Consider the following 26,456-nt stretch of genomic DNA (forward strand, 5'->3'; position numbering starts at 1 on the left):
ACTTACGGCCCTCGATGACCTTTTATCAGGCCCCCAAGCAGATTCTCAGGGACCGCATTCTTGGGCAGGGAGCTGTATTTTGATTACAACCAGCTCTTTAATTTCTTCTTGCTCTGTAAGCACACACATGCAGTGTACGCTACTGAACACTGAAGGGCATGTAATGAAAGATTACGTCCTGATACCATTGCCAGGATGTACTTTGTGGGTGGAGTTTGTACGGCCCCCAAAGGATGGTATAAATATCCCAGTGGCCCTTGGCAGAAAAAAAGATTCCCCACCCCTGCTGTAGACCATAGCAAAAGTGATTTAAGAAAAACAAAATCTCAACCACGCAACCATTTTTTTTTATTGTTCCTTATATGGAACTGTTTCTATGGTAACAGACTACAAACACACACTTGTGTAGTCTGATTTTGAATTTGTACCAACATCCAATTTTCCCCTCCTTCTTAAAGCGATTCTGTCAGTACAGAATAACTATTAGAGCCAAGTGCAGATTCTCGATTCATAATGGCGGGGCCAATCCTTTATATACACCCACACCTGCTTGTTTTCCCTTTATTTCCCCCTTCCCCTCTTTTTTTTGATTGTTCTGGTTTCATAGAAGCAGAGAAGGGTGGAGAATGATGGAGACCAAGCAGATGGGAAGGTGTACTTAAATGTTTGACCCCCACCATGATGCGCTGAGTGCCTGAATATGGTTTGAACAGTCATTCTGTGCTGACGGAGTCCCTTTAATGAACCTACTAGAGTTGGTACCAATTGATTCGCACAACTCGGTCCATCGGCCATGACAGTAATGTGTGACCACTGGACGGGAGGCGTGAGAATCCTCTCTTGCCAATCTGTGGATTACTCGGCCTGGCACGACGTCACCCTTGCGTCCTGACGAATGTGTGACGTCACACCATGCCGGCAAATCAAAAGAAAGACCGTCGTGGCCGATGGACTGGACCGTGCGAATCGTATCGCGCCAACTCTACAACCTGCCAAATGTAAATTCACAAATCCTTAAAAACCTGAAAGAGCGTGTGATTAAAGGTCAGACTACACTGACATTTTGTAGTCTGTTACCATGGAGACATATTTTTATATAGCAGCTGTAGACAGAAAACAAGAATTCATTTTTGGCTGCAGAGTTTGTATAGAATTGTGTTTTCTGGCTGTCCAGTGAGGGAGCGGCACTGGATATAAAATACTGGGCACCATGTTTGTATTTCCTGGGTGCACGTTAATATTCCTGCTGTCTTTTCGTTTACGGCGGAACATGTTAGTTGTAGCTTCGATGTGACAACCATTGAGCCGCTGCTGTCTGAAAATCCCAATTTATTTTTTTTTTAACATGGTTCCTTGGAGAATTTCTATTTGTCTGTCTAAACAAATCCTAATGTGGTGATATTCCTTCATCTGCGTGTTGTTAGGCCTCGGAGAGCAGGTGCAAACATTTCCATGGTGGTGACCAGCACAGGACGTATCTAGTAAGACAAAGCATTTCACATAGTAACTGCCTCTTCTATATAACGTTTAGGCCGTACCTGGTGAATCTGCTTCCTTGCCTCACAAAAATATGCAAACGTCAGGAAGAATCGGTACAAGAGACCCTGGCTGCTGCTGTTCCAAAAATTATGGCCGCCTTTGGTAACTTTGCGAATGATCATGAGATCAAGGTAAGGCGGCTCTACTACTGACACTTTTAAATACCGGTAATAATTGCATATTTAAAGGGTCTTTTAGTAGGTGACTCCGACTGACAGATTCCCATCTTCATAATTGGGTATTGTTGGATAGTCCTTGTAAAAACAAGCAATGTGGCCATTCACTTTTTATTAAAATTTTCAGCCGTTCTTGAAATATTAACAATTGTTTGTAACTCGTTGCCTTGGAGACCGACTGCTGCTGCTAGACTGTAAAACATGCTGTGCTTACAAGCTTCCACCCCCCCCATGAGCTTGTAAGCGCTGCTTTAGGCGCTAGTCAGGTTCCGCTCAGTGCAGCGGTGGTCGGTCTCTTTGGCAACAAACTGTAAACAAAAGAAAAGTGTTAATATCTCAAGAACGGCTGCAAATTTTAACAAACATTACACTACAAAAGTGTTTGATTTTACAAGCTCTATCCAAGAATATCATTCTACGAAGATGAGAATAACCCTTAAATTCCTATTACCTTGTGTTTACAGCTCTTCTGCAGACTAATGTGTCCTCATGGTATCAGACAACAAACTCTGATTTGTGTGATCCTGCAGCTATACTCTCTTCTGCATGTCCACTCCTCTATTAACTGGATTCTATGAGATGTATGTTGGTGTAAAGAGGTGGACGGACAGGGACAGTATGGCTGCGGGATCAGACTGCAGAGTTTACTTGTCACAGATCTGCATAGTTTGGGGGAAAACTTACTGATTGCCGGGGCTCCCATCAATCTCCGCAGAGCCCTACGTTAAATGGAGCGATGGCACTCCTGCCCGACCTCCACTCCTTTCATTGTCTATGACACTGCCGGAAATAGCGGAGCTCTGAGTTCACTTTTTACTCTGGCTGTCCCATGAACAATGACTGAGAGCGGAAATTATTATTATTATTATTATACATTTTTATAGCGCCATTTATTCCATGGCGCTTTACATGTGAATACGGGGCAAATATAGACAAATACATTAAAATCCAGCATGTGCACCTGCTCCATTTAACTTAGGGCTCTGGGCGGAAGGGGGCTCCAAGTGGTGAAGTTACTTCCTTATTAGTGATGAGCGAGTGTACTCATTGCCCAGGTTTTCCCAAGCATGCTCGGGTGGTCTCCGAGTATTTATGACTGCTCGGAGATTTAGTTTTCCTTGCCTCAGCTGGATGATTTGCGGCAACTAGATAGCTTGATTACATATGGGGATTCCCTAGCAACCAGGCAACCCCCACATGTACTCAGCCTGGCTAGTAGCTGTAAATCATTCAGCTGCCGCGATGAAAACTAAATCTCCGAGCACTAACAAATACTCGGAGACCCCCCGAGCAACGAGTATACTCGCTCATCACTATTCCTTATCCATTTAATTCTGTAAATACCCCTTTCTGTTCAATAGTGTTGGTGGGGGGAGGGGCACAGGATTAGTGTTGGTGGGGGGAGGAACACAGGATTAGTGTTGTGGGGGGGAGGCACACAGGATTAGTGTTTGGGGGACACACAGGATTAGTGTTGGTGGGGGGAGGGACACAGGATTAGTGTTGTGGGGGGGAGGAACACAGGATTAGTGTTGTGGGGGGGGAGGGACACAAGATTAGTGTTGTGGGGGGACACAAGATTAGTGTTGGTGGGAGGAGGGACACAGGATTAGTGTTGGTGGGGGGAGGGACACAGGATTAGTGTTGGTGGGGGAGGGACACAGGATTAGTGTTGGGGGGAGGAACACAGGATTAGTGTTGGTGGGGGGAGGAACACAGGATTAGTGTTGGTGGGGGAGGGACACAGGATTAGTGTTGGTGGGGGAGGGAAACAGGATTAGTGTTGGTGGGGGTTGGATACAGGATTAGTGTTGGTGGGGGGAGGACACAGGATTAGTGTTAGTGGGGGGAGGGACACAGGATTAGTGTTGGTGGGGGGACACAGGATTAGTGTTGGTGGGGGGAGGGACACAGGATTAGTGTTGGTGGAGGGGAGGGACACAGGATTAGTGTTTGGGGGACACATAGAATTAGTGTTGTGGGGGGAGGGACACAGGATTAGTGTTGGTGGGGGGTTGGACACAGGATTAGTGTTGGTGGGGGGTTGGACACAGGATTAGTGTTGGTGGGGGGTTGGACACAGGATTAGTGTTGGTGGGGGGTTGGACACAGGATTAGTGTTGGTGGGGGGAGGGACACAGGATTAGTGTTGGTGGGGGGAGGGACACAGGATTAGTGTTGGTGGGGGGAGGGACACAGGATTAGTGTTGGTGGGGGGAGGGACACAGGATGAGTTTTGGTGTTGGGGAGGGACACAGGATTAGTGTTGGTGGGGGGGACACAGGATTAGTGTTGGTGGGGGGGAGGACACAGGATTAGTGTTTGGGGGACACATAGGATTAGTGTTGGTGGGGGGGAGGACACAGGATTAGTGTTTGGGGGACACATAGGATTAGTGTTGTGGGGGGGAGGGACACAGGATTAGTGTTGGTGGGGGGAGGGACCCAAGATTAGTGTTGGTGGGGGGAGGGACACAAGATTAGTGTTGGTGGGGGAAGGGACACAGGATTAGTGTTGGTGGTGGAAGGGACACAGGATTAGTGTTGGTGGGGGAGGGACACAGGATTAGTGTTGGTGGGGGGAGGGACACAGGATTTGTGTTGGTGGGGGAGGGAAACAGGATTAGTGTTGGTGGGGGGTAGGACACAGGATTAGTGTTGGTGGGGGGAGGACACGGGATTAGTGTTGGTGGGGGGAGGGACACAGGATTAGTGTTGGTGGGGGGGGACACGGGATTAGTGTTGGTGGGGGGACTGACACAGGATTAGTGTTGGTGGGGGGAAGGGACACAGGATTAGTGTTGGTGGGGGGAAGGGACACAGGATTAGTGTTGGTGGGGGGAAGGGACACAGGATTAGTGTTGGTGGGGGGACACAGGATTAGTGTTGGTGGGGGGAGGGACACAGGATTAGTGTTGGTGGAGGGGAGGGACACAGGATTAGTGTTTGGGGGACACATAGAATTAGTGTTGTGGGGGGTTGGACACAGGATTAGTGTTGGTGGAGGGGACTGACTCAGGATTAGTGTTGGTGAGGGGAGGGACACGGGATTAGTGTTGGAGGGGGGAGGGACACAGGATTAGTGTTGGTGGGGGGAGGGGCACAGAATTAGTGTTGGGGGGGGGGGGGGACACAGGATTGTGGGTACATGCCCTGGTATTAGTAGGTACAACATAAATGTCAGATCATGTGCTGGGAGTGACTAACCTCCTGTTCTGCCACCTTACAGGTTTTGCTGAAAGCGTTCATTGCCAATCTGAAATCCAGCTCTCCCACAATCCGCCGCACAGCAGCTGGTTCTGCCGTCCACATGTGTCAGCATTCCCGGAGAGCACAGTACTTCTACACATGGCTTCTCAACGTGCTCCTGGGTACATGCCTCCGTCTGTCTGATATGTGTCTGCTTTCAGCAAAGAAGCTGCATGAAGCGAATAACGCCTGTATTTCCGGTATATTTAATACAGTGCGGAGCGACCTGACCGGTCACAGTGTACGATGTGGATGCCCCTTTATTCCTCCACATTCTCTAAGGCTCTGGAAACGCATTTTTGTAGTTCCTTGAATGACATCCCCATAAGATATATTTACACGCCAAGTGGGTTGTTCGTTAAAGGGATTGTCCACTACTTTTATATTTATGACCAATGCTTAGGATATGTCATCCCTGTGGAGGCACAGCACCTGGCACTTAATCCAGTCAACGGCACAGCACCGCTCCATCACCTGTATACTGCCTACGGCCGAGTGCTGCTGATCCACCCCTACACCAATGAGTAGAAGTGGACTGGCAATACCCGCTTTGGCCATTATATAGTTGGCGGCGCTGTGCTGTTTCACTCCACCACTGATCACATCTGGCTGCCAGCCGATTGGTAAGAGCGCTGGGTTTCACACCTCCCCTGGTCAGATATTGATGACCTATCCTAAGCATTGGCCATCAGTATGAAAGAAGTGGACAACCCCTTTTAGAGGAGTTGGTCCAGTCAAGTGCTATTCGTTAGTTTTTTTTAAAAAAAAACCCTTTTCATGCAAAATTTTTCAAAATTTCTCGTGTGGTTCATGAATTTTGCTCAAATCAATAATCCTAATCCTAAATAATTATTTTTGAGCCTTGTTAGAGCAAAAAGTTTCTTGTTCTGTTAAATATCGCAGACAACTCCTAACTTTTGCCTACATATTTCTGACATGCATAAAAAAAGTTGGGAGTACATTTGTGCAAAAAAATTATAATTATTTTTAATTTAAAAAAAGTCACAATTGGTTAATTGGCCGCAAATATCTGGAAGACTTAAAACCACAGCCAAAATGGCAAACCCTTATAAGCTAGAATTGGACGCAAATTAATAGAAGGATTTGGCGCAAATCAAAAACGGACATAAAACGCACAAAAACTAGATAAAAAACACGAGCAAAACCAATGATGAGTTGGGCTTTTTGTCTCTTGGTTGTCATCTTGTTCACTGTTTTGAAATCTTTTTTTTTTTTTTTTTGTAGATTTTCATGGTGACACGGATTTCCTCTATTAGGTTCCTAAAGTGTAGTGTTTTTGCAGGCTTGCTGGTTCCCGTTGAGGACGATCGCCCGACTCTCCTGATTTTGGGAGTCCTGCTAACACTACGCTATCTAATTCCACTGCTACAGCAGCAGGTGAAGGACACCAGCCTGAAAGGAAGTTTCGGGGAGACCCGGAAAGAGGCTGAAATCTCCCCTTCTGCGGAGCAGCTAATGCAGGTGAGCCTTTCACGGCCTCTCGACTCCATGTTTGATTTTACTCGCCATCTCCCACAATGCAAACGTTTCGTCCATCTCGTTTTTAGAAAATCTAACATAATTTTATATATAGATTTTTTTTTTTCTTCAGATGGAATACATCAAGCACTTATTTTTTCTGCCTTTGTAGATTTATGAACTGACGTTACATTACACCCAGCATCGGGATCACAATGTGGTAACGGGGGCTCTGGAGCTGCTGCAGCAGATCTTTAGGACGCCCCCCATTGAGCTGCTTCACGTCCTCACCACGTCCGGAGGCGTTCCACGTGTCAGCGTGTGCCGAGATGACACTCAGGGCCGCGGCCGCAGTGGGAGCATCGTGGAGCTCATAGGCAAGAGTTATAGCACTATGCATCTAAGCTATAGGTCACATCCGGGCGTTTCGTGCTTTTTCTTTTTACCTTGACATTAGTAAGAGTAAGGCTACTTTCACACTAGCGTCGGAATGTCCCCGTCGCAATGCGTCGGGCAGAGATTCCGACGCTAGCGTCTGACGCACTGCACAATGGGTGCAGCGGATGCATTTCTCCGGCGCATCCACTGCCCCATTGTGAGGTGCGGAGAGGTGGGGGCGGAGTTCCGGCCGCGCATGCGTGGTCAGAAAAAGCGGTCCGTCAGGAGCAAAAAACGTTACATTTAACGTTTTTTGCTCCCGGTGGTCCGCCACAACATGGTGCAACCGTCGCATGACGGTTGCGATGTGTGGCAAAGCGTCGCAATGCGTCGCTAATGTTAATCTATGGGGCAAAAACGCATCCTGCAAACAACTTTGCAGGATGCGTTTTTTGCCATAAATGACGCATTGCGACGTCTGGCAAAAAACGCCAGTGTGAAAGTAGCCTAAGCCATGCCAGGGATGGGTAATTCTGATAAGACTCTCTTAACCCTTTATTTTATACCCAGTCACATAAGGCATAAATGGCATTTTCCTGCAGCTTTGTTCACACTGTTTCTATCACTTTTGGTATCTTGCCTGATATTGCATTATACTTCCCGCCACCTACCGTGGCACCATGCTCAAACACAAAATCACGCACAACCCGCCACATTGGACCATGTGACGTTGGACTGTGAAGTCCTTGGATTATCTCTGATTAATATTATGTAATTATTAAGCGCTTGGTTATGAGTTCTAATGCAAGTGTTCCTCCTACGCCTCCTGAGACCTCATATCCTAATGATACCATACCCAACGGCTGTGCACGAGACCCCACAGGCCCCCGATGATGAAGTGAGCCGCGCTCGAGAAGCCGTTTAAGCTTTGATTTAGGTCCTTAATGGTTTCCTTTACAAGAATGCATGTTGGGGGCTGTGATGTGCTGCGGAGCGCAGGTCGTCCTGTAGTGGAGTCTGCAGTTCCTCAGCACTCATCCACATAAATAGAGATGACGTTACATTATACAGTACGGAGATTATGGAGATGGCCTAAACCGCCGAGCTTCTCTGCCTTTTACCTGTGTCTTAGATTTTAGGTTAACCTTCTAGTCCATTATCGCACTGGTCTCATAGAGCTCTGCAATTACTAATATTTGATCTCTCTTGTATTAATATCTGTCCATGATTGACTGCGGGCTGATCCTCTAACCCGAATCATGCCAGTGGGGCTCCCCTAATACCGCATGCGCCCTATTAACGTCTCTCCACTTTCCATTCTCTGTGATTCGCAGCTGGTGGGAGCTCTACCTGCAGTCCTCTTCTGTCCCGGAAGCAAAGAGGTGATTACTGGTTATCCTTCCCTTCCCCGCTCCGCACTTACTGCTTGCCTAACCTGTCTAATCATTTGCCTGGAAAATAAAAAATGGGGGAAAATAAAAATTGTTTATCTATATAGGTGTGTTACATGTGAATGCGTGTGTGTGTATATGTATGTATGTGTGTGTGTGTGTGTGTGTGTAGTATAAATATATATATATACTCACACACATTAAATACACTTTAGATGTACAGTATATTATGTATTGTATTTGTAAATATTTTATTTCTTTATACAATAAATATAAAATATAATAAAAATATATACTTTTTTTTATTATATTTAAACATATTATTAAATATAATTAATACATTATGCACTATATATATATATATATATATATATATATATATATATATATATAAAAAAATATATATATATATATATATATATATATATATATATATATATATATATATATAAATATATAAATATATAAATATATAAAAATTTCAGGTGAAAAAAGGTGAAGTTTTAATCGACCCACATCACTGCGCGACGTTTCGGCTCACTGAGCCTTTTTCAAGCAGTGGGTGTTAACAACAGTTGTGCTTTTATAGAGAGAATTTGAATTAGTTTGCATATTACAATTGCCATTAATGAATAAATAAACAAATAGTTGTACAATTTTCTATACCGTGCATATTATATATCCTTAGTGCAATCTATGTGCTTATTAAAGTGCTATGTGCTATATTGCTTATAAAATCTCATACTTTCCCACTTTCTCCTTCATTCCACAGACTATCCTGTTAGCGTATATTATATTTATAATCATCATATCTTGTAACCCTCACCTTGCCGCAATCCGGTAACTCCACATGGAGGACTCTATTTTCGCCGTTATCGGCGTTCATCTAAGTCTATTGCGCATGTCTGGAAATCTAGTTACTATGTCACAGAGTGTCGGCCAATAGGAGTTCCAATACGCTTTCATTTTAATGGCGCATGCGCACTATCGTTATGTCAGTGCCGCAGCGCCATCTTTAATGTGGCAAAGCATTATATTGTACCGCTATATGAGCTGCTGTTCCGATCATATGGCAGCGCTCATAGGGACGTCTTTTTAATTCATGCTTAATAGATATTCCCAAGTACATTTAAGCTGTATGTCTAAAGTACGGAATATGCATATTCCTTAATTAGATACTGAATGGCTAGAAGGATATGGATTTCACTCCGACACAACGGATGAAAGCCTTACTCAGGCTATCTCCATTTGTCTATGCTTTCCCAAGTCGACGCACAGCCTCTCCAGGCCATAACATCACCCTTTAGAACTGGCAAAGAAGTGAGCATATGTGATTACCATGTATCTAAATATCAGACTAACAGCTGTTAATGTTTTTTATTTGCAGTGATTTTTATTATAAACAACGAACCATTGCCATTGGTCGACATTTGTGACAGATAATTTAGATCAAAAAACTAAATAAAACATTTTTCAAAATAAAAATAAAAAAGTAATATAAACAAAAATATTTTTCATTCCTCCATATGGGTACTCCATCAAGCGGCTGGTGAGGAAATACACAAGACCCACCGGTCATAAGGATATCTATGAGACAACAAAGAAAACATTAAAATCAGTGCACTCTGCAAAGTACAACAAGGAGCCTATATACATCTAATTCAGAGATCTATCATCGGAGGTTTATTCACATACCCGACTGGATTTTAAATTCTACATTAAGTCCTTTAGGTTTTAAGGTGTTCAACTCATAAATCCATCTAAGTTCTAATTTCTTCAAAAGGCATATTCTGTCCCCTCCTCTCCTCTGTATGGGGACCCTATCTATTATTTTACATTTAAGGTCTTTTTCTGTATGTTTTTATACAGGACAGGCACGGAAAGCAGCCTTTTTGGATCTTGCCTGTGATCGTGGTCTGACTGAGATTTTTTAGGGGACCAATATCTGCTTTGACCACATAATCTTAAATATTTTTAGCCCTATGATATGAAAATAGTGGGGGCTCCCTTAGTTCTTTAATCCCCGGTAAGCAATTGCCTAACATCCCCCAATGTTTCACAAGGTATCCTACTTAATCTTTTTTTATCTTGATCATTTTTCCCCAATAGATCTTTCATATCGTAGGGCTAAAAATATTAAAGATTATGTGGTCAAAGCAGATATTGGTCCCCTAAAAAATCTCAGTCAGACCACGATCACAGGCAAGATCCAAAAAGGCTGCTTTCCGTGCCTGTCCTGTGTAAATTGCCCATATATACTAAAAGGTCCCACATTCAAACATCCAGAAACGAATAAGGTGTATACAAACAAACACTTTTTGACATGTAATTCTGATCATGTAGTCTATTTACTTGAATGTCCCTGTAAATTGTGGTATATAGGGGAAACGACCTGTGAGCTAAAAACACGTATAAACAATCATCGGCATTCAATTAGGAAGAAGCGATTAGACCTCCCGGTCTCTAAACACTTTACAGAGTTCAAACATACAGAAAAAGACCTTAAATGTAAAATAATAGATAGGGTCCCCATACAGAGGAGAGGAGGGGACAGAATATGCCTTTTGAAGAAATTAGAACTTAGATGGATTTATGAGTTGAACACCTTAAAACCTAAAGGACTTAATGTAGAATTTAAAATCCAGTCGGGTATGTGAATAAACCTCCGATGATAGATCTCTGAATTAGATGTATATAGGCTCCTTGTTGTACTTTGCAGAGTGCACTGATTTTAATGTTTTCTTTGTTGTCTCATAGATATCCTTATGACCGGTGGGTCTTGTGTATTTCCTCACCAGCCGCTTGATGGAGTACCCATATGGAGGAATGAAAAATATTTTTGTTTTTATTTATATTACTTTTTTATTTTTATTTTGAAAAAGTTTTATTTAGTTTTTTGATCTAAATTATCTGTCACAAATGTCGACCAATGGCAATGGTTCGTTGTTTATAATAAAAATCACTGCAACTAAAAAACATTAACAGCTGTTAGTCTGATATTTAGATACATGGTAATAATATATGCTCACTTTTTTGCCTTTTCTAAAGGGTGATGTTATGGCCTGGAGAGGCTGTGCGTCGACTTGGGAAAGCATAGACAAATGGAGATAGCCTGAGTAAGGCTTTCATCCGTTGTGTCGGAGTGAAATCCATATCCTTCTAGCCATTCAGTATCTAACTAAGGAATATACATATTCCGTACTTTAGACATACAGCTTAAATGTACTTGGGAATATCTATTAAGCATGAATTAAAAAGACGTCCCTATGAGCGCTGCCATATGATCAGAACAGCAGCTCATATAGCGGTACAATATAATGCTTTGCCACATTAAAGATGGCGCTGCGGCACTGACATAACGATAGTGCGCATGCGCCATTAAAATGAAAGCGTATTGGAACTCCTATTGGCCGACACTCTGTGACATAGTAACTAGATTTCCAGACATGCGCAATAGACTTAGATGAACGCCGATAACGGCGAAAATAGAGTCCTCCATGTGGAGTTACCGGATTGCGGCAAGGTGAGGGTTACAAGATATGATGATTATAAATATAATATACGCTAACAGGATAGTCTGTGGAATGAAGGAGAAAGTGGGAAAGTATGAGATTTTATAAGCAATATAGCACATAGCACTTTAATAAGCACATAGATTGCACTAAGGATATATAATATGCACGGTATAGAAAATTGTACAACTATTTGTTTATTCATTAATGGCAATTGTAATATGCAAACTAATTCAAATTGTCTCTCTCTCTATCTATCTATCTATCTATCTATCTATCTATCTATCTATCTATCTATCTATCTATCTATCTATCTATCTATACATACACACACACACACACACACACACACACACACACACACACACACACACACACGTACACCGGGCCAAAGTTTTGAAATCTGACCAGTGTCTCTTTATGTAATAATAACTCTGGAACGCTTCAACCAAACCCAGTGATTTTGAGATTGTTTTTTTTGTTGCACATTATAATTCATGATAATGGTAAATTTAAGTCGATATGCTTTGTGTTTATTTCTAAAAAAAAAAAAATTTTTAAAAATTTGACCAAAATGTAAAATAAAGTGCAATTTTCAAACTTTGAATGGTTATCCATTTAATCCAGATGGAGATGAGCGAATATTTCAATTTTCGGTTCGGCTCACAATCGCCGATTTAATCTCCGAATATAGCTGAACTTACACAGCACAAAAGCTGTGTGACCGTGTGGGGAAACACCGGCGTATCGCTTCTGATCGGCGGTGAAATCATCCCCGCCGGTCAAACAGCTGTGGTTCCCACACTGTCAAAAGACGGCGTGAGCGCTCAGCTGTGATCAGAGGTATAAAGTTTACCTCCAGTTACTGGTGTCAGCTGATGGGACTACAGCTATCATCATCCGACATCTGCTGCCGCTAATTTCAGTGAGAGCAGGAGCGTCGGATGGGAATATTCATTACCCGGTTCCTGCGCTGTAAGTAAATAAATGTCAGCTTCAGCAAGGTTGACTATCAAGAATAGAGGGGTCTCCACACCATATTTTGTAATTATTTAAAAAAATAATAAAAAAAAAAATACGGCATGGGGTCCCTGTCATTTTGACAACCAGCCTTGCTAAAGCCGGCAGGCAGGCTGCTATTTTTAGGCTGGGGGAGGGGGGGGGGGCAATATCCATGGCCCCTTACCAGCCCGAGAATACCAGCCCCCAGCTGTCTGCTTTAGCAAGGCTGGTTGTCAAAAATGGGGGGACCCTATGCCGTATTTTTAAATATTTAAGTAATTAAAAAATACGGCTTGGGGACACCTATTCTTTATAGCCAACCTTGCTGAAGCTGACAACTGAGGGTTGCAGCACCCAGCTGTGAGTTTTGCCTAGCTGGTTATCAAAAATACATTGGAACCCATGCAAGTTTTTTTTTTTTTTTAAATTATTTGTTTATAGCGCAGGAGTCGGCTAATGAATACGCTCATCCTCCGCTCCTGCTCTCACTGTTATTAGCGGCAGCAGGTGTCGGATGATGGTAGTAAGGTCGGCGTCATACTGCCGTAGAATACGGGCGAGTGCTATGCGAGAAAACATCGCATAGCACTCGGCCTAATGGGGCAGCTCACATCACCGTTTATTATCTCTGACGTATTCAGCGTGCTGCGATTGTCACCGAGACTCGCCAATGCAAGCCTATAGCTGCGAGAAAAAAAATTGCACAGCACTCGGGCCATACGAGTGCTGTCCGATTTTTACGCACCGGTGTCCTTTGAAAAGCTGGCATTTGCCGCATACAGTAAAATCACACTGGCAGGTTAGAATAGAATAGATATATACACATAGAATACATAGATATATTGATAATAATAATAATCTTTATGTAGAGCCAACATACTCCGCAGCGTTTCACAGATTAACAGTTTCAAACGCAAGTCATAAGTAGCAACATTAACAATACAATAATTAAAGCACAATAAGACAACTCTGCTTGTAAGAGCTTACAATCTACAATGAGGTGGAGGAGATACAAAGTACAGGTGTGTATTTACAATGATGTATTTACAATGATGGTCCAGCCATCTTCATGGGGTGGGGGATAGATGGAGTTAGTGAATTGGGCTACACACGCACCCTTACACATAAAATTACTTTTATTAGGGAATGTGATACGCTTCTCTGAACAAATGTTTTGAGGGTGCAAATTGTGAATGGTCCTAATTTCTTGGGGTAGAGCATTCCAGAGGATTGGCGCAGCGCGGGAGAAGTCTTGGAGTCCGGAGTGGGAGGTACGGATTAGTGCAGAGGTTAGTCGGAAGTCATTTGCAGAGCGCAGCGGTCGGCTAGGCCGATAGACAGAAATAAGGGAGGAGATGTAAGGGGGTTCTGCATTGTGAAGGGCTTTGTGGGTGAGAACAATTACTTTGAATTAGATCCTATAATGAATGGGCAGCCAGTGTAATGATTGGCGAAGAGCGGACACGTCTGAATACCGATTAGCTAGATAGACAACCCTGGCTGCTGCAGTAAGGATGGACTGGAGAGGGGAAAGTTGAGAGGGAAGCCAATTAATAGAGCGTTACAGTAATCCAGGCAGGAGTGGATCAGGGCGACAGTGAGCATTTTTGTTGTTTCCATGGTGAGAAAAGGGCGGATTCTAGAGATGTTCTTTAGGTGTAAACGGCACGAGCGGGCAAGAGATTGTATATGGGAAGTGAAGGAGAGATTGGAGTCAAATATAACACCCAGACAGCACGCCTGCTGCCGGGGTGTTATTATGGTGCCACCCACGGAGAGGGAAATGTCAGATTTAGGGAGGTTAGTACACGGTGGGAGCAGAAGAAGTTTAGTTTTGGAGAGGTTGAGTTTCAGATAGAGAGCAGACATGATGTTGGAGACTGCAGACAGACAGTCAGTGGCGTTCTGTAGTACAGCGGGGGTAAGGTCAGGGGATGATGTGTATAGTTGTGTGTCATCGGCATAAAGATGGTACTGAAAGCCAAATCTGCTGATGGTCCGACCAATTGGGGCCGTGTAGAGAGAGAAGAGAAGGGGGCCAAGGACTGAGCCCTGAGGTCCCCCGACAGTGAGAGGAAGAGAAGATGAAGTGGAGCCAACGAACGATACACTGAAAGAGCGGTCAGAAAGATAGGACGAGAACCAGGAGAGGGCAGTGTCCTTAATGCCTAGTGACTGGAGAGTAGGAGAGGGTGGTCAACAGTGTCGAAAGCTGCAGAGAGGTCGAGAAGAATGAGCAGAGAGTGGTCACCCTTACATTTTGCTGTCAGAAGGTCATTTTTCACTTTGATGAGTGCAGTTTCTGTCAAGTGTAGGGGGCGGAAGCTGGGCAGTAAAGGCTCTAGGAGGGAGTGGAGAAGTAGCGGGTAAAGCGAGAGTAGACAAGGCGCTCCAAGAGTTTAGAGATGAAGGGGAGGTTGGAGACTGGTCTGTAGTAGTGATGAGCGAGTGTACTCATTGCTCAGGTTTTCCCGAGCACGATCGCGTGCTCTCCGAGTATTTATGACTGCTCGGAGATTAAGTTTTCATCGCCTGAGCAGCATGATTTACAGCTATTAGCCAGCTTGATTACATGTGGGGATTCCCTAGCAACCTGGCAACCCCCACATGTTCTCAGCCTGGCTAATAGCTGTAAATCATTCAGCTTCCGTGAGGAAAACTTACGGTAATTTCCGAACACTAACAAATACTCGGAGGTCACCCGAGCGTGCTCGCTCGTCACTAGTCTGTAGTTATTTGTGCAGGATGGATCGAGTGAGGGTTTCTTTAGTAGTGGAGTAATGATAGAGTGTTTGAAGGAGGATGGGAAGATGCCCGAGGAGAGGGAGAGATTATAGATTGTAGTTAGGTGAGTTGTGATGACTGGCGAGAGCAACTGGAGGAGGTGTGAGGGAATGGGGTCAGTAGTGCATGTAGTTAGACGAGAAGATGAGAGGAGCCTGGAGACGACTTCTTTTTTTAGGGGAAATGCAGGGAGGGATGGGAGTCACAGCACTTAGTGGTTGGGATCGGATTTCCTAATGGATGGTTGTGTCCCCCAATGAATGGCTCGGAGAAAAGGATTTTACGGCGAGTACACAAAAATCCCTATATTTTCTCTATAAAGTGGGAGGCCAGGTCATCAGCACAAATGTCTGTGGGGCTTGTGCTTTTGGGCTGAGGAGGGAGTCAAAGGTGTCAAAAAATTTCTTGAGGTTGTTTGATAGTGAGGAGATCAGGGTGGTGAAGTAGGTCTGTTTGGCGATGTGAAGGGCAGAATTATAGGTTCTTAACATAAATTTGAAGTGGATGAAGTTTTCTGGTGTGCGAGTTTTCCTCCATAAGCTTTCAGCACTTCTAGAGCATCGCTGGAGAAATCGAGTTTGCAATGTGAGCCAGGGCTGTTTTACTCTGTGCTTGGAGGTTCTGCGGGTGAGGGGAGCTACTTGGTCCAGGATGCTTCTAAGAGTTTCATTGTAGTTCTGTACAGCCAGATCAGGACAGGAAAACGAGGAGATTGGGGACAGTGATGAGTGTAAGGAGTCTGAAAGTGTATGAGAGTTAATGGTGTGTAGATTTCTGAATGTGTGGTAGGTAGGAGTGTACTGGAGTGGGCGAGGGATTGTGAGTGTGAAGGAGAGAATGTTGTGGACAGAGAAGGAAAGCAGAGAGTTACCTAGGTAGGAGATTGAGCAGAACCAGGTGAAGACCAGGTCAAGGGTGTTACCGTCTTTGTGTGTTTCAGAGGTTGAGAGCTGTGAGAGGCTGAGAGAAGTGGTTAGTGATAGAAGCTGGGGTGCAGATGTGGAAGTGGGGCTGTTTATGGGGATGTTGAAGTCTCCCAGGATAAAGGTTGGGAGTTCTGAGGACATGAAGTGCGGCAGCCAGGCTAAGAAGTGGTCAAGGAACTGGTTGGGCGAGCGAGTGAGCCTGTGGGCCGATATATGACCGCTACTCTGAGTGGGGGGAAGAAAGAGCCTGATTGTGCGGACCTCAAAAGAAGGGAATGAGAGTGATGGAACTGAGGGGATGACCTGGAAGGTGCATTGTGGGGACAGGAGTATGTCGACTCCACCACCAGGTCTGTTTGTGGGTCTCGGGGAATGGGAGAATTGTAGGCCACCATGGGAAATGGCAGCAGGGGAGACCATGTCAGAATCCTGAATCCAGGTTTCACTGAGGGCCAACAGATTCAGAGAGTTGTTCAGAAAGTAATTGTGCAGAAAAGAAAGTTTGTTATATACAGACCGTGGATTCCATGGGGCACAATTAAAAGAAGGATATGAAGGTGTGCAAGTAATATTAGTAAGATTAGTGTGGTTGTGAAACGAGGTAGGATAGGGGTTGGGGGTTGATATTCCCTGAGATCAGAAGAGCAAGTAGGTTTTGGAATTGTACGAAGTTTTTTTGTTCTGTGTGTGTCAATGACACGTGTGTGTATATATGTGTATATATATATATGTATGTATGTATGTATGTATATATATATATATGTGTGTGTATATATATATATATATATATATATATATATATATATATATATATATATATATATATATATATATATGTATATATATGTATATATATGTATATATATGTATATATATGTATATATATGTATATATATATATATATATATATATATATATATATATATATATATATATATATATATATATATATATATAATCATAGAAGAAAATCTGTCAATTCATGTGCCTTATTCTGTAATAGCACTTCAAGAGCCAACCGGATAGAAGAGATGTATTACATACAGTAAATACAAATATAATAGGTAGATATATAGATGTATGGGACAAATTCAAATAGTGCAATGTGTGTGCAGCTTACTGTACATGTATTTAATTAATAAAAGATTATTTTTCAGAATAAAATGGCTCCTGCACAATTTTCGTAACCAGCAGAGGGAAAGCTGATGTTTGTAGCCTGGGAAGGGGGTAATACCCATGGAGCATCCCAGGCTATTAATATCAGCTCACAGCTATATAATTAGCCTTTACTGGCTATTAAAATGGGGGAACCCCAAAAAAATAACGTGAGGTCCCCCTATAATTAATAACCAGCAAAGGCTATGCAGATGTCTGTGGGCTGATATTAATAGCCTAGGAAGGGGCTGTGGATACTGCCCCCCAGGTTAAAACCATCAGCTTTCAGCCGCCCCAGAAAAGGCGCATCTCTAAGATGTGCCAATTCTGGCACTTAACCTCACTCTTCCCACTTGCTCTGTAGCGGTGGCAAGTGGGGTGATAGTTGGGTTTGATGTCACCTTTGTATTGTCAGGTGACATCAAGCCCTGAGGTTAGTAATGGAGAGGCGTCAATAAGATGCCCCCATTACTAACCCCATAGTTACATTGTATGAAAACACAGACACCCAGAAAACTAAAGTCCTTTAATTGAAAGAATGACGCAGACTCCTTTAATAATCTTAATTAAACCATACTTATGACCTCACCCATTCCCCCGATGCCCTCGTCACCTGCAAAAGAGGTAAAAAAAAAACCCAAACACAATATTCCTCACCTTTCCGCAGAGATGCTGCTAATCCATTTGTCTCACGACGGGTCCAGCTCTGCTACATCTAGATGGCAGATTCCATGATGCGACCATGCAGCCTGTCACCCAGCAGACACACTGAGCACCATGTGCTCTGTGTCTCTGTGTGAACTGATATTCCGTCTGACGGCACTACAAGCATGAGAAAGTTCTCCTTCTCTGGGTGCCATCTGACAGGTCCTGCGAGTTCACGCCCAATGAACTCACTCCACTTTGCTGCCATCAGCGCAAGCACCGTGGGAAAATTCCCCTTCAGGTGATTTTCAGGAATGAATGTAAAGTGACATGACAGAAATGAAAAGTGTATTTTTACCATGTAAATGTCGCTGACTTCGGCCTTAAAGTTTGACGACTATAGTGACCTGTTCAGTCACTATAGTCGTCAGACTCTAAGGCCGTTATTTGGCAGTGAATTGTCATGGCAAACATCAGGACCACACAATAATGATCTCTGGGTGCCAATGAGGTTAATTCAGAAGCCCCCACACTCTGTTAATCATTTATATGATGTAGTCACTATTGACAGCAGCATCTAAAGGGGTTAAACAGATTTGGACAGTGCAAACACTGATCATGACTAATGCAGCAAGTTGTCAGCTATAGTGGACAGCCGACAGCTACTGGATTGTCACCTGTATGGGGAGGCTATTCTCTCATATCTCAGGTCAGTAAAAAGACGTATTGGCTGTCATTAAGGGGTTAGTGCAATAAAAATGAAACCATGTATATATTTTATATTTAAAAAAACATTAAATATAATTAAATATTTACAAATACATAATATATCTAACATATTGAGTTTATTTATTAAAATATATATTATATACACACGCACACGGTGTATGATTTATTTTTATTATATTTTATGTTTATAATAAAATTAAAGCAACGTATGTATTTTTTTATTATATTTTATATTGTATTCAAGAACAATATAATGATGGAATATTTATAAATACGATACATAATATATAAAATGTATTTTTAATGTGTGTGAAACCAGAAGTGTACATATACTATATAAAAAGACACATCTGCATGTTTTTCCTCAATATTTCAAATGAAACCTCTTAAGACATCAGCCAGGAAGATAAAGCTTTGGCTGAAATGGGTCTTCCAAATGGACATTGACCCGAAGCATACTGCCAAAATGGTAACAAAGTGGGATAAGGATAACAAAGTCAATGTTTTGGAGCGGCCATTTACAAAGCCCTGATCTCAATTCTTGAAAATTTATGGGCAAAGCTGAAAAGTCAGGAGTAGTGTTGAGCATTCCGATACCGCAAGTATCGGGTATCGGCCGATACTTGCGGTATCGGGATTCCGATACCGAGTTCCGATATTTTTGCGATATCGGGAATCGGTATCGGATCCATATTAATGTGTAAAATAAAGAATTAAAATAAAAAATATTGATATACTCGCCTCTCCGGAGGCCCCTGGACATCACCGCTGGTAACCGGCAGCCTTCTTTGTTTAAAATGAGCGCGTTTAGGGACTTCCATGACATCACGGCTTCTGATTGGTCGCATGCCGCTCATGTGACCGCCACGCGACCAATCAGAAGCCGCGACGTCATTCTCAGGTCCTAAATTCCTAGAATGAGGAGTTTAGGACCTGAGAATGACGTAGCGGCTTCTGATTGGTCGCGTGGCGGTCACATGAGCGGCACGCGACCAATCAGAAGCCGCGACGTCATTCTCAGGTCCTAAACGCGCTCATTTTAAACAAAGAAGCCTGCCGGTTACCAGCGGTGATGTCCAGGGGCCTCCGGAGAGGTGATTATATCAATATTTTTTATTTTAATTCTTTATTTTACACATTAATATGGATCCCAGGGCCTGAAGAGGAGTTTCCTCTCCTTCAGACCCCGGGAACCATCAGGATACCTTCCGATACTTGGTGTCCCATTGACTTGTATTGGTATCGGGTATCGGTATCGGCGATATCCGATACTTTTCGGGTATCGGCCGATACTCTCCGATACCGATACTTTCAAGTATCGGACGGTATCGCTCAACACTAGTCAGGAGCGAGCAAGGCGGCCAACAACCCTGGATCAGTTACACCAGGGCCCAGATTCCGACCAACTATTGTGCGAAGCTTGTGGAAGGAAATCCCAAATGTTTGACTCAAGTCATTCAGTTTAAGGGCAATGGTACCAAATACTAATGAAAAGTATGGAAACTTTTGACTTTGCAGTAAGTAATAAAAATGCCTTAAAACATTCTCTCTCTCATATTATTCTGGCATTTGGCAAATATTAATAATTATGGTAATCCTAATTGACTTAAAACGGGAAAGGTTTATTCTGATGTCATGTCAGATATTGAGAAAATCATGATTTGTCTCTTTTTATATAGTGGATGGAAACTTCTGGTTTCAACTGTATGTGTGTATGTATTTCACCGCACTTGGAATCTTTTTTTTCATGTTTTCAAGTATATTATGTGGTAAAATGAATTGTTTCCTTTAAAAGTACAGCTCGTCCCAGCAGTCAGACCCTCGGCGATCTTATGGTTTTGCGCTCCTGCGGTGGCTGGATGTGACCTCTGTCTGGCGCCGGCACAGTTCAGCTCTGTACAGTCGTGGAGGGACAGAGATTTAGGAACACATAGTATCTGTATCCTATAATGTGGATTCCTGTAATTGGGTGCATGGTTTGATCACCTGTCTTTATGCATGATCAGGTAAAATTCACCTTGGTGAGGAGGAAGGCTTAGAAGATGAGGCCGAAAACAAATCGGACGTCTCTGCTGCTCCATTTATAGGTCAGTCCTGTAGGTTCCCCATATTATAAATGGGATTGTTTTACTTAACACCTTTTAAAGCGATCATCCCCGATGATAACATGCTGTTCCATATCTAATGTACAGTCTGCTGCATGACTAATGTTTCCAGTCACTGAGATGGGGCCTGTCTCCATCCCCCGGGGAGCGCTATGGTAGGTCTGAATCACGCCTCTCCTGCCTTTCCATCGATGTGGGATGGACTGGTGCCAATAATCAACGCTGTGTCCATCCCACAGCAGGCAACCAGTAGGGGAGGCATTGTCGCCCATTCCACACTCCTCTGAAGTGGTTATATTGGCGCAGTAGGTGAGGCATGGTCGCACTTTACCCACTCCTCTGCAGTGGTTGTTTTGGTGCTGTAGGGGAGGTATGGTCACACTTTTCTCACACATCTGTAGTGGTTTTTTTGGCACAGTAGGGAAGGCATGGTCACACTTTCCTCATGCCTAGCACAGTAGTAGGGGAGGCATGGTCACACTCTCCTCACACCTCTACAGTGGTTATTTTGGCACAGTAGGTGTGTCATAGTCATATTTTGTTCACGCCTCTACAGTGGTTATTTTGGCACAGTAGTAGGGGAGGTATGGTCACACTCCCTCACGCCTCTGCAGTGGTTATTTGGCACGGTAGGGGAGGTATGGTCATACTTTCCTCACACCTCTGCAGTGGGTATTTTGGCGTGGTAGGGGAGGCATGGTCGCACTTTCCTCACACCTCTGCAGTGGGTATTTTGGTGCGGTAGGGAGTTATGGTCATACTTTCCTCACACCTCTGCAGTGCGTATTTTGGCGCGGTAGGGAAGGTATGGTCATACTTTCCTCACACCTCTGCAGTGGGTATTTTGGTGCGGTAGGGGAGGTATGGTCATACTTTCCTCACACCTCTGCAGTGCGTATTTTGGCGCGGTAGGGAAGGTATGGTCATACTTTCCTCACACCTCTGCAGTGCGTATTTTGGCGCGGTAGGGAAGGTATGGTCATACTTTCCTCACACCTCTGCAGTGGGTATTTTGGTGCGGTAGGGGAGGTATGGTCATACTTTCCTCACACCTCTGCAGTGCGTATTTTGGCGCGGTAGGGAAGGTATGGTCATACTTTCCTCACACCTCTGCAGTGGGTATTTTGGCACGGTAGGGGAGGTATGGTCATACTTTCCTCACACCTCTGCAGTGGGTATTTTGGTGCGGTAGGGGAGGTATGGTCATGCTTTCCTCACACCTCTGCAGTGGGTATTTTGGCACGGTAGGGGAGGTATGGTCATACTTTCCTCACACCTCTGCAGTGGGTATTTTGGCACGGTAGGGGAGGTATGGTCATACTTTCCTCACACCTCTGCAGTGGGTATTTTGGCGCGGTAGGGGAGGTATGGTCATACTTTCCTCACACCTCTGCAGTGGGTATTTTGGCACGGTAGGGGAGGTATGGTCATACTTTCCTTACACTTCTGCATTGGGTATTTTGGAGCAGTAGGGGAGGCATGGTCACACTTTTCCTCGCGCCTCTGCAGAGATTATTTTGGCACGGTAGGGGAGGTATGGTCATACTTTCCTCACACCTCTGCAGTGGGTATTTTGGCACGGTAGGGGAGGTATGGTCATACTTTCCTCACACCTCTGCAGTGGGTATTTTGGCACGGTAGGGGAGGTATGGTCATACTTTCCTCACACCTCTGCAGTGGGTATTTTGACGCGGTAGGGGAGGTATGGTCATACTTTCCTCACACCTCTGCAGTGGGTATTTTGCCGCGGTAGGGGAGGTATGGTCATACTTCCTTCACGCCTCTGCAGTGGGTAATTTGGCACAGTAGGGGAGGCATGGTCACACTTTCCTAACTCCTCTGCAGTGGGTATTTTGGAGATGATGTTGCACCGATCTCATAGATGGAGGCAGAAGATCAGCTTTATAATAGGCTCGTCAGCAGCGCCAGTAGTGGTGGCCGCACCATATAAGTCCTATTGCGGCCAAAACTCCACTATTGTGGTGCGTCGATTTGGGAGCAAATGTATCACTATATGACAGCAATGATTGGTAGGTGAGGTTCCCACCCCTGACAATTGTTAGAAGCATTCTCATACCACACTTTCTCTAATGTTTCCATATTTTCCAGCTGGCGTTAAGAACGAGGACTCATCCGATTTGGGAGCTTCACCCGGTGCTCCTTCTCCAGCTGCCACCTCCACCCTGGACGCCACCACTCATGATATTATAACCGAACAGCCGCGGTCGCAGCATACCCTGCAGTCTGACTCTGTAGACCTGAGCAGCTCCGACCTGGCCAGCACTGTGACCGAAGGCGACGATGAGGACATGTTAAGTCGCAGTTCAAGTCAAATTAGCACTGTCCAGTCGGACACAAACATGGACCTGAATGAGGGAACCACTCAGGCTTCCTCACCAGTGAGTGATAGCTCACAGACCACCACAGAAGGTCCAGATTCTGCTGTGACCCCTTCGGACAGTTCTGAAATTGTAAGTGTGCAGCGGGCAGAGGGGGTATCCCGGTCTTCAACTGAAGGGCCTGACATGTCTCAAAGTTCCTCCATGGAGGGCCCAGAGTTGGACACATCTACCTATTCATCATTCTCCTTTTCACACTCAGCCAATAGTTTTGAAAAGGTCAGCAATGCATACCTCCACCTGAGAGCATGACCTCCGCGGAGGATACCCGTGCATGGTGCACTCCAGGCCTTCTTTTTTCGAACCACCATGTAGTGCATCTTTGTTTTTTTCAGAAGGACCCCTTTCTTTTTTTTACCCTACTTTTTTTTGCATGCTTAATTTAATCTGTAGAGTTATTTTAGAATGTTTCAATCACAACATAGTCATTTTCAAACCATTTCTCAATGAAAATCTGGAGTTGTCCACTCACGGTTCATCATCCAGCTCGGTAAAAGCCGTGTGGAGTTTTTGGAGGCATCTCATGTGCTGTTGTTGAGAAATCAAGATTTGAAGACACATGCAAATTAGCCTGGAAGTGCATTGGGGGTGTGCACTGTTACTGTTGACACCCCCAATGTACTTTCAGGCTAATTTGCATGCACCTTCACTATTAGACTCCTGATCCCACCATACACATTGCTCTACTGTTGGCTGAACCCACCAATATCGACTGCTTCAGGGGGCACCAGCCGACTGATGGCCGGGAGATAGATCGATTGGTCATGTGCGATTTTGGACTGCCGATCACTTTGTTTTCTTGGGGGTGTGCCGGTGGCTTTCTCATGGAGAACGCAGTAGCACTCGGCCGATCATGCGCTCTTGTGTATGGGAGAGACGGCTCAGGTGACTGTCACCCAAACCATCGTTCGCCCAACAACCATCATTCAGCTGGCGGTTATCTCACCCGACTCCCCCATACACGGGAACTCTTGGTCAAATGTTGTATTGCCATTATTAGACTCTCAAGCACTTTTTTGATGTTGGTAATGATTAACTCCTACATTGTTTGTTATATTTCCAAACCTATTTCTTATTTTTTTGGGTGGCATAAGATTCTCTCTGGGTCATTGAGAGACTGGTCTGAGAAATAAAATGATGCTTTCCATCCCTGACATATTTTAGCGTTTCGCTGATCCATTTACTTCTGCATTTATACATCTGAATGTCAGTCATTGCCAGTACTGTGCCATTATATTTAGGTGATCGACGGTACCGAAAACCATTATTCTGGGATGCAGATAGGACAGCTACAGGATGAAGAAGATGAAGGGACGATCATTCACCAGGGAGAACCGGGAGATTGCTTTGGAAACCCATCTCTTGGTAATTTACCTTCAATTTGTGAAATATAAATATATATAATATATATGTATGTGTTTTTTGTGTGTATATCTACAATTGTGCTCAAAAGTTTACATACCCCAGCAGAATTTTTGCTTTCTTGACCTTTTTTTTCCAGAGAATATGAAAGATAACACCAAAACTTTTTCTCCACTCATGGTTAGTGGTTGAGTGAAGCCGTTTATTGTCAAACTACTGTGTTTTCTCTTTTTAAATCATGATGACAACCCCAAACATCCAAATGACCCTGATCAAAAGTTCACATACCCCATTTCTTAATATCGTGTGATGCCCCTGTCGGGGTCGTCACGACAATACCCTTCATCCACCAGTCATTCCAAATCAGATTAAGAGCATGTTGGTACCGGATAAGAATGAGTCAGACACAATGCTGGTTCAATCTCATTGCATGCTCGTGTGTAACGTCACAGCAACTGAACTTTATTTCCTGATACACAACATTATATGACCTATTGGGGGAAGGTGTGCAGAGGGCGGGGTTTAAGCAATGTATCTAGTATTCAGTCCTTCTGGTTGGTCTGACGTCATATGATGGATCCTCCTTCCTCCACGTCACTTTAAGTTTCCATTTCTCCAGAAACGATACTTTAGCTTCAGAAACGAAAGTAGATTCTTGGCAAGAACAAAAACTAAGGCAAAGGTGAATACTGGCAGCCATCTTAAATACAATTACATATGCATTGATAAGCATGAAGGGGAAAAACTTATTGTTTCACAGCATAAGAATATATATATGTACAAAAGAGTATAAAGACATATATTTTCACCTTGACAATCCCCCCTAAACACTAAGTTTTTCCCTAAAAAGAAAGATCCTTCGAGACTGTCCATGTGATGGGGAAAGGGGAGGTGGATTTCTTCATCCAGACACCTCAGAAGCTCTCCCCTTGTGAGAAGCCTCCAGGCAGCTGAACCCTTCACTAGCTTCACATGGAGTTCTCCCACTGTCCCTAAACTAAATCTCTTAGCATCATCTGAGAGTAAAGGGTATTGTATATCTTCTTGAGGGGGACATGCTTAGGGATCTCCCCTGGATCAGTGCCATCGCACTCTAGTGGGTCTACTTCTTGGTTGAGGAAGGTGCCAGTCGAAGTTGCCTCAGTAATAACCATTTTATACAGGGGAATAACACAACAGAGGATTATCGATCCAACTACAAGGAGAGCAATCAGTACCAGACAAGCTTGTTGAAGGAATCCTTTGAGCCCACCCAACCAACCGGAAAAGAATGATATGTCTACTCCAACATTAGTTTTTAATTCTGCTGTTAACCCATTTATCTTTTTAAGGGCTATCATGGTCTTTCCATTTACCCCAGAGTTCTGAGGGATATAGGTACAACATTCCTCTCCCACCATCCCACAGACTCCTCCTTTTTCAGCTAAGATCATATCAAGGGCTAGTTGGTTTTGGAGGGTCATTCTAGTGTTAGGGCCTAACTCCTCAATAATACCAATTGACAAACCTTTGTTCACTGTAATATATGTAATTGATCCAATCAACATTTTTATTAATCTGCACCTGTGGGATTATAGAAGCAAAACCAGCATAAATCTAATTCTGGGCTTTAAATTGGTCAGGCAC

The 26,456-nt window shown here is 43.8% G+C and overlaps 1 protein-coding gene across 2 annotated transcripts in view; it reads left to right on the top strand.

Annotated features, from left to right (window-relative positions):
• HTT (huntingtin) overlaps positions 1 to 26,456 on the top strand; it is a 276,760-nt gene that overhangs the window by 81,828 nt on the left and 168,476 nt on the right. Inside the window, exons 6-13 of one of the 2 annotated variants that reach the window (XM_069744746.1) lie at positions 1,532 to 1,670; positions 4,944 to 5,085; positions 6,267 to 6,445; positions 6,615 to 6,819; positions 8,155 to 8,202; positions 20,971 to 21,051; positions 23,179 to 23,540; positions 24,710 to 24,833. In XM_069744746.1, coding sequence (XP_069600847.1) covers positions 1,532 to 1,670; positions 4,944 to 5,085; positions 6,267 to 6,445; positions 6,615 to 6,819; positions 8,155 to 8,202; positions 20,971 to 21,051; positions 23,179 to 23,540; positions 24,710 to 24,833 — 1,280 coding nt within the window. The remainder of the gene's footprint in view (positions 1 to 1,531; positions 1,671 to 4,943; positions 5,086 to 6,266; positions 6,446 to 6,614; positions 6,820 to 8,154; positions 8,203 to 20,970; positions 21,052 to 23,178; positions 23,541 to 24,709; positions 24,834 to 26,456) is intronic. The other variant, XM_069744747.1, reaches the window with a different exon arrangement.

The sequence above is a fragment of the Ranitomeya imitator genome, chromosome 1 (assembly GCF_032444005.1).
Source record: "Ranitomeya imitator isolate aRanImi1 chromosome 1, aRanImi1.pri, whole genome shotgun sequence".
Lineage (NCBI taxonomy): Eukaryota > Metazoa > Chordata > Amphibia > Anura > Dendrobatidae > Ranitomeya > Ranitomeya imitator.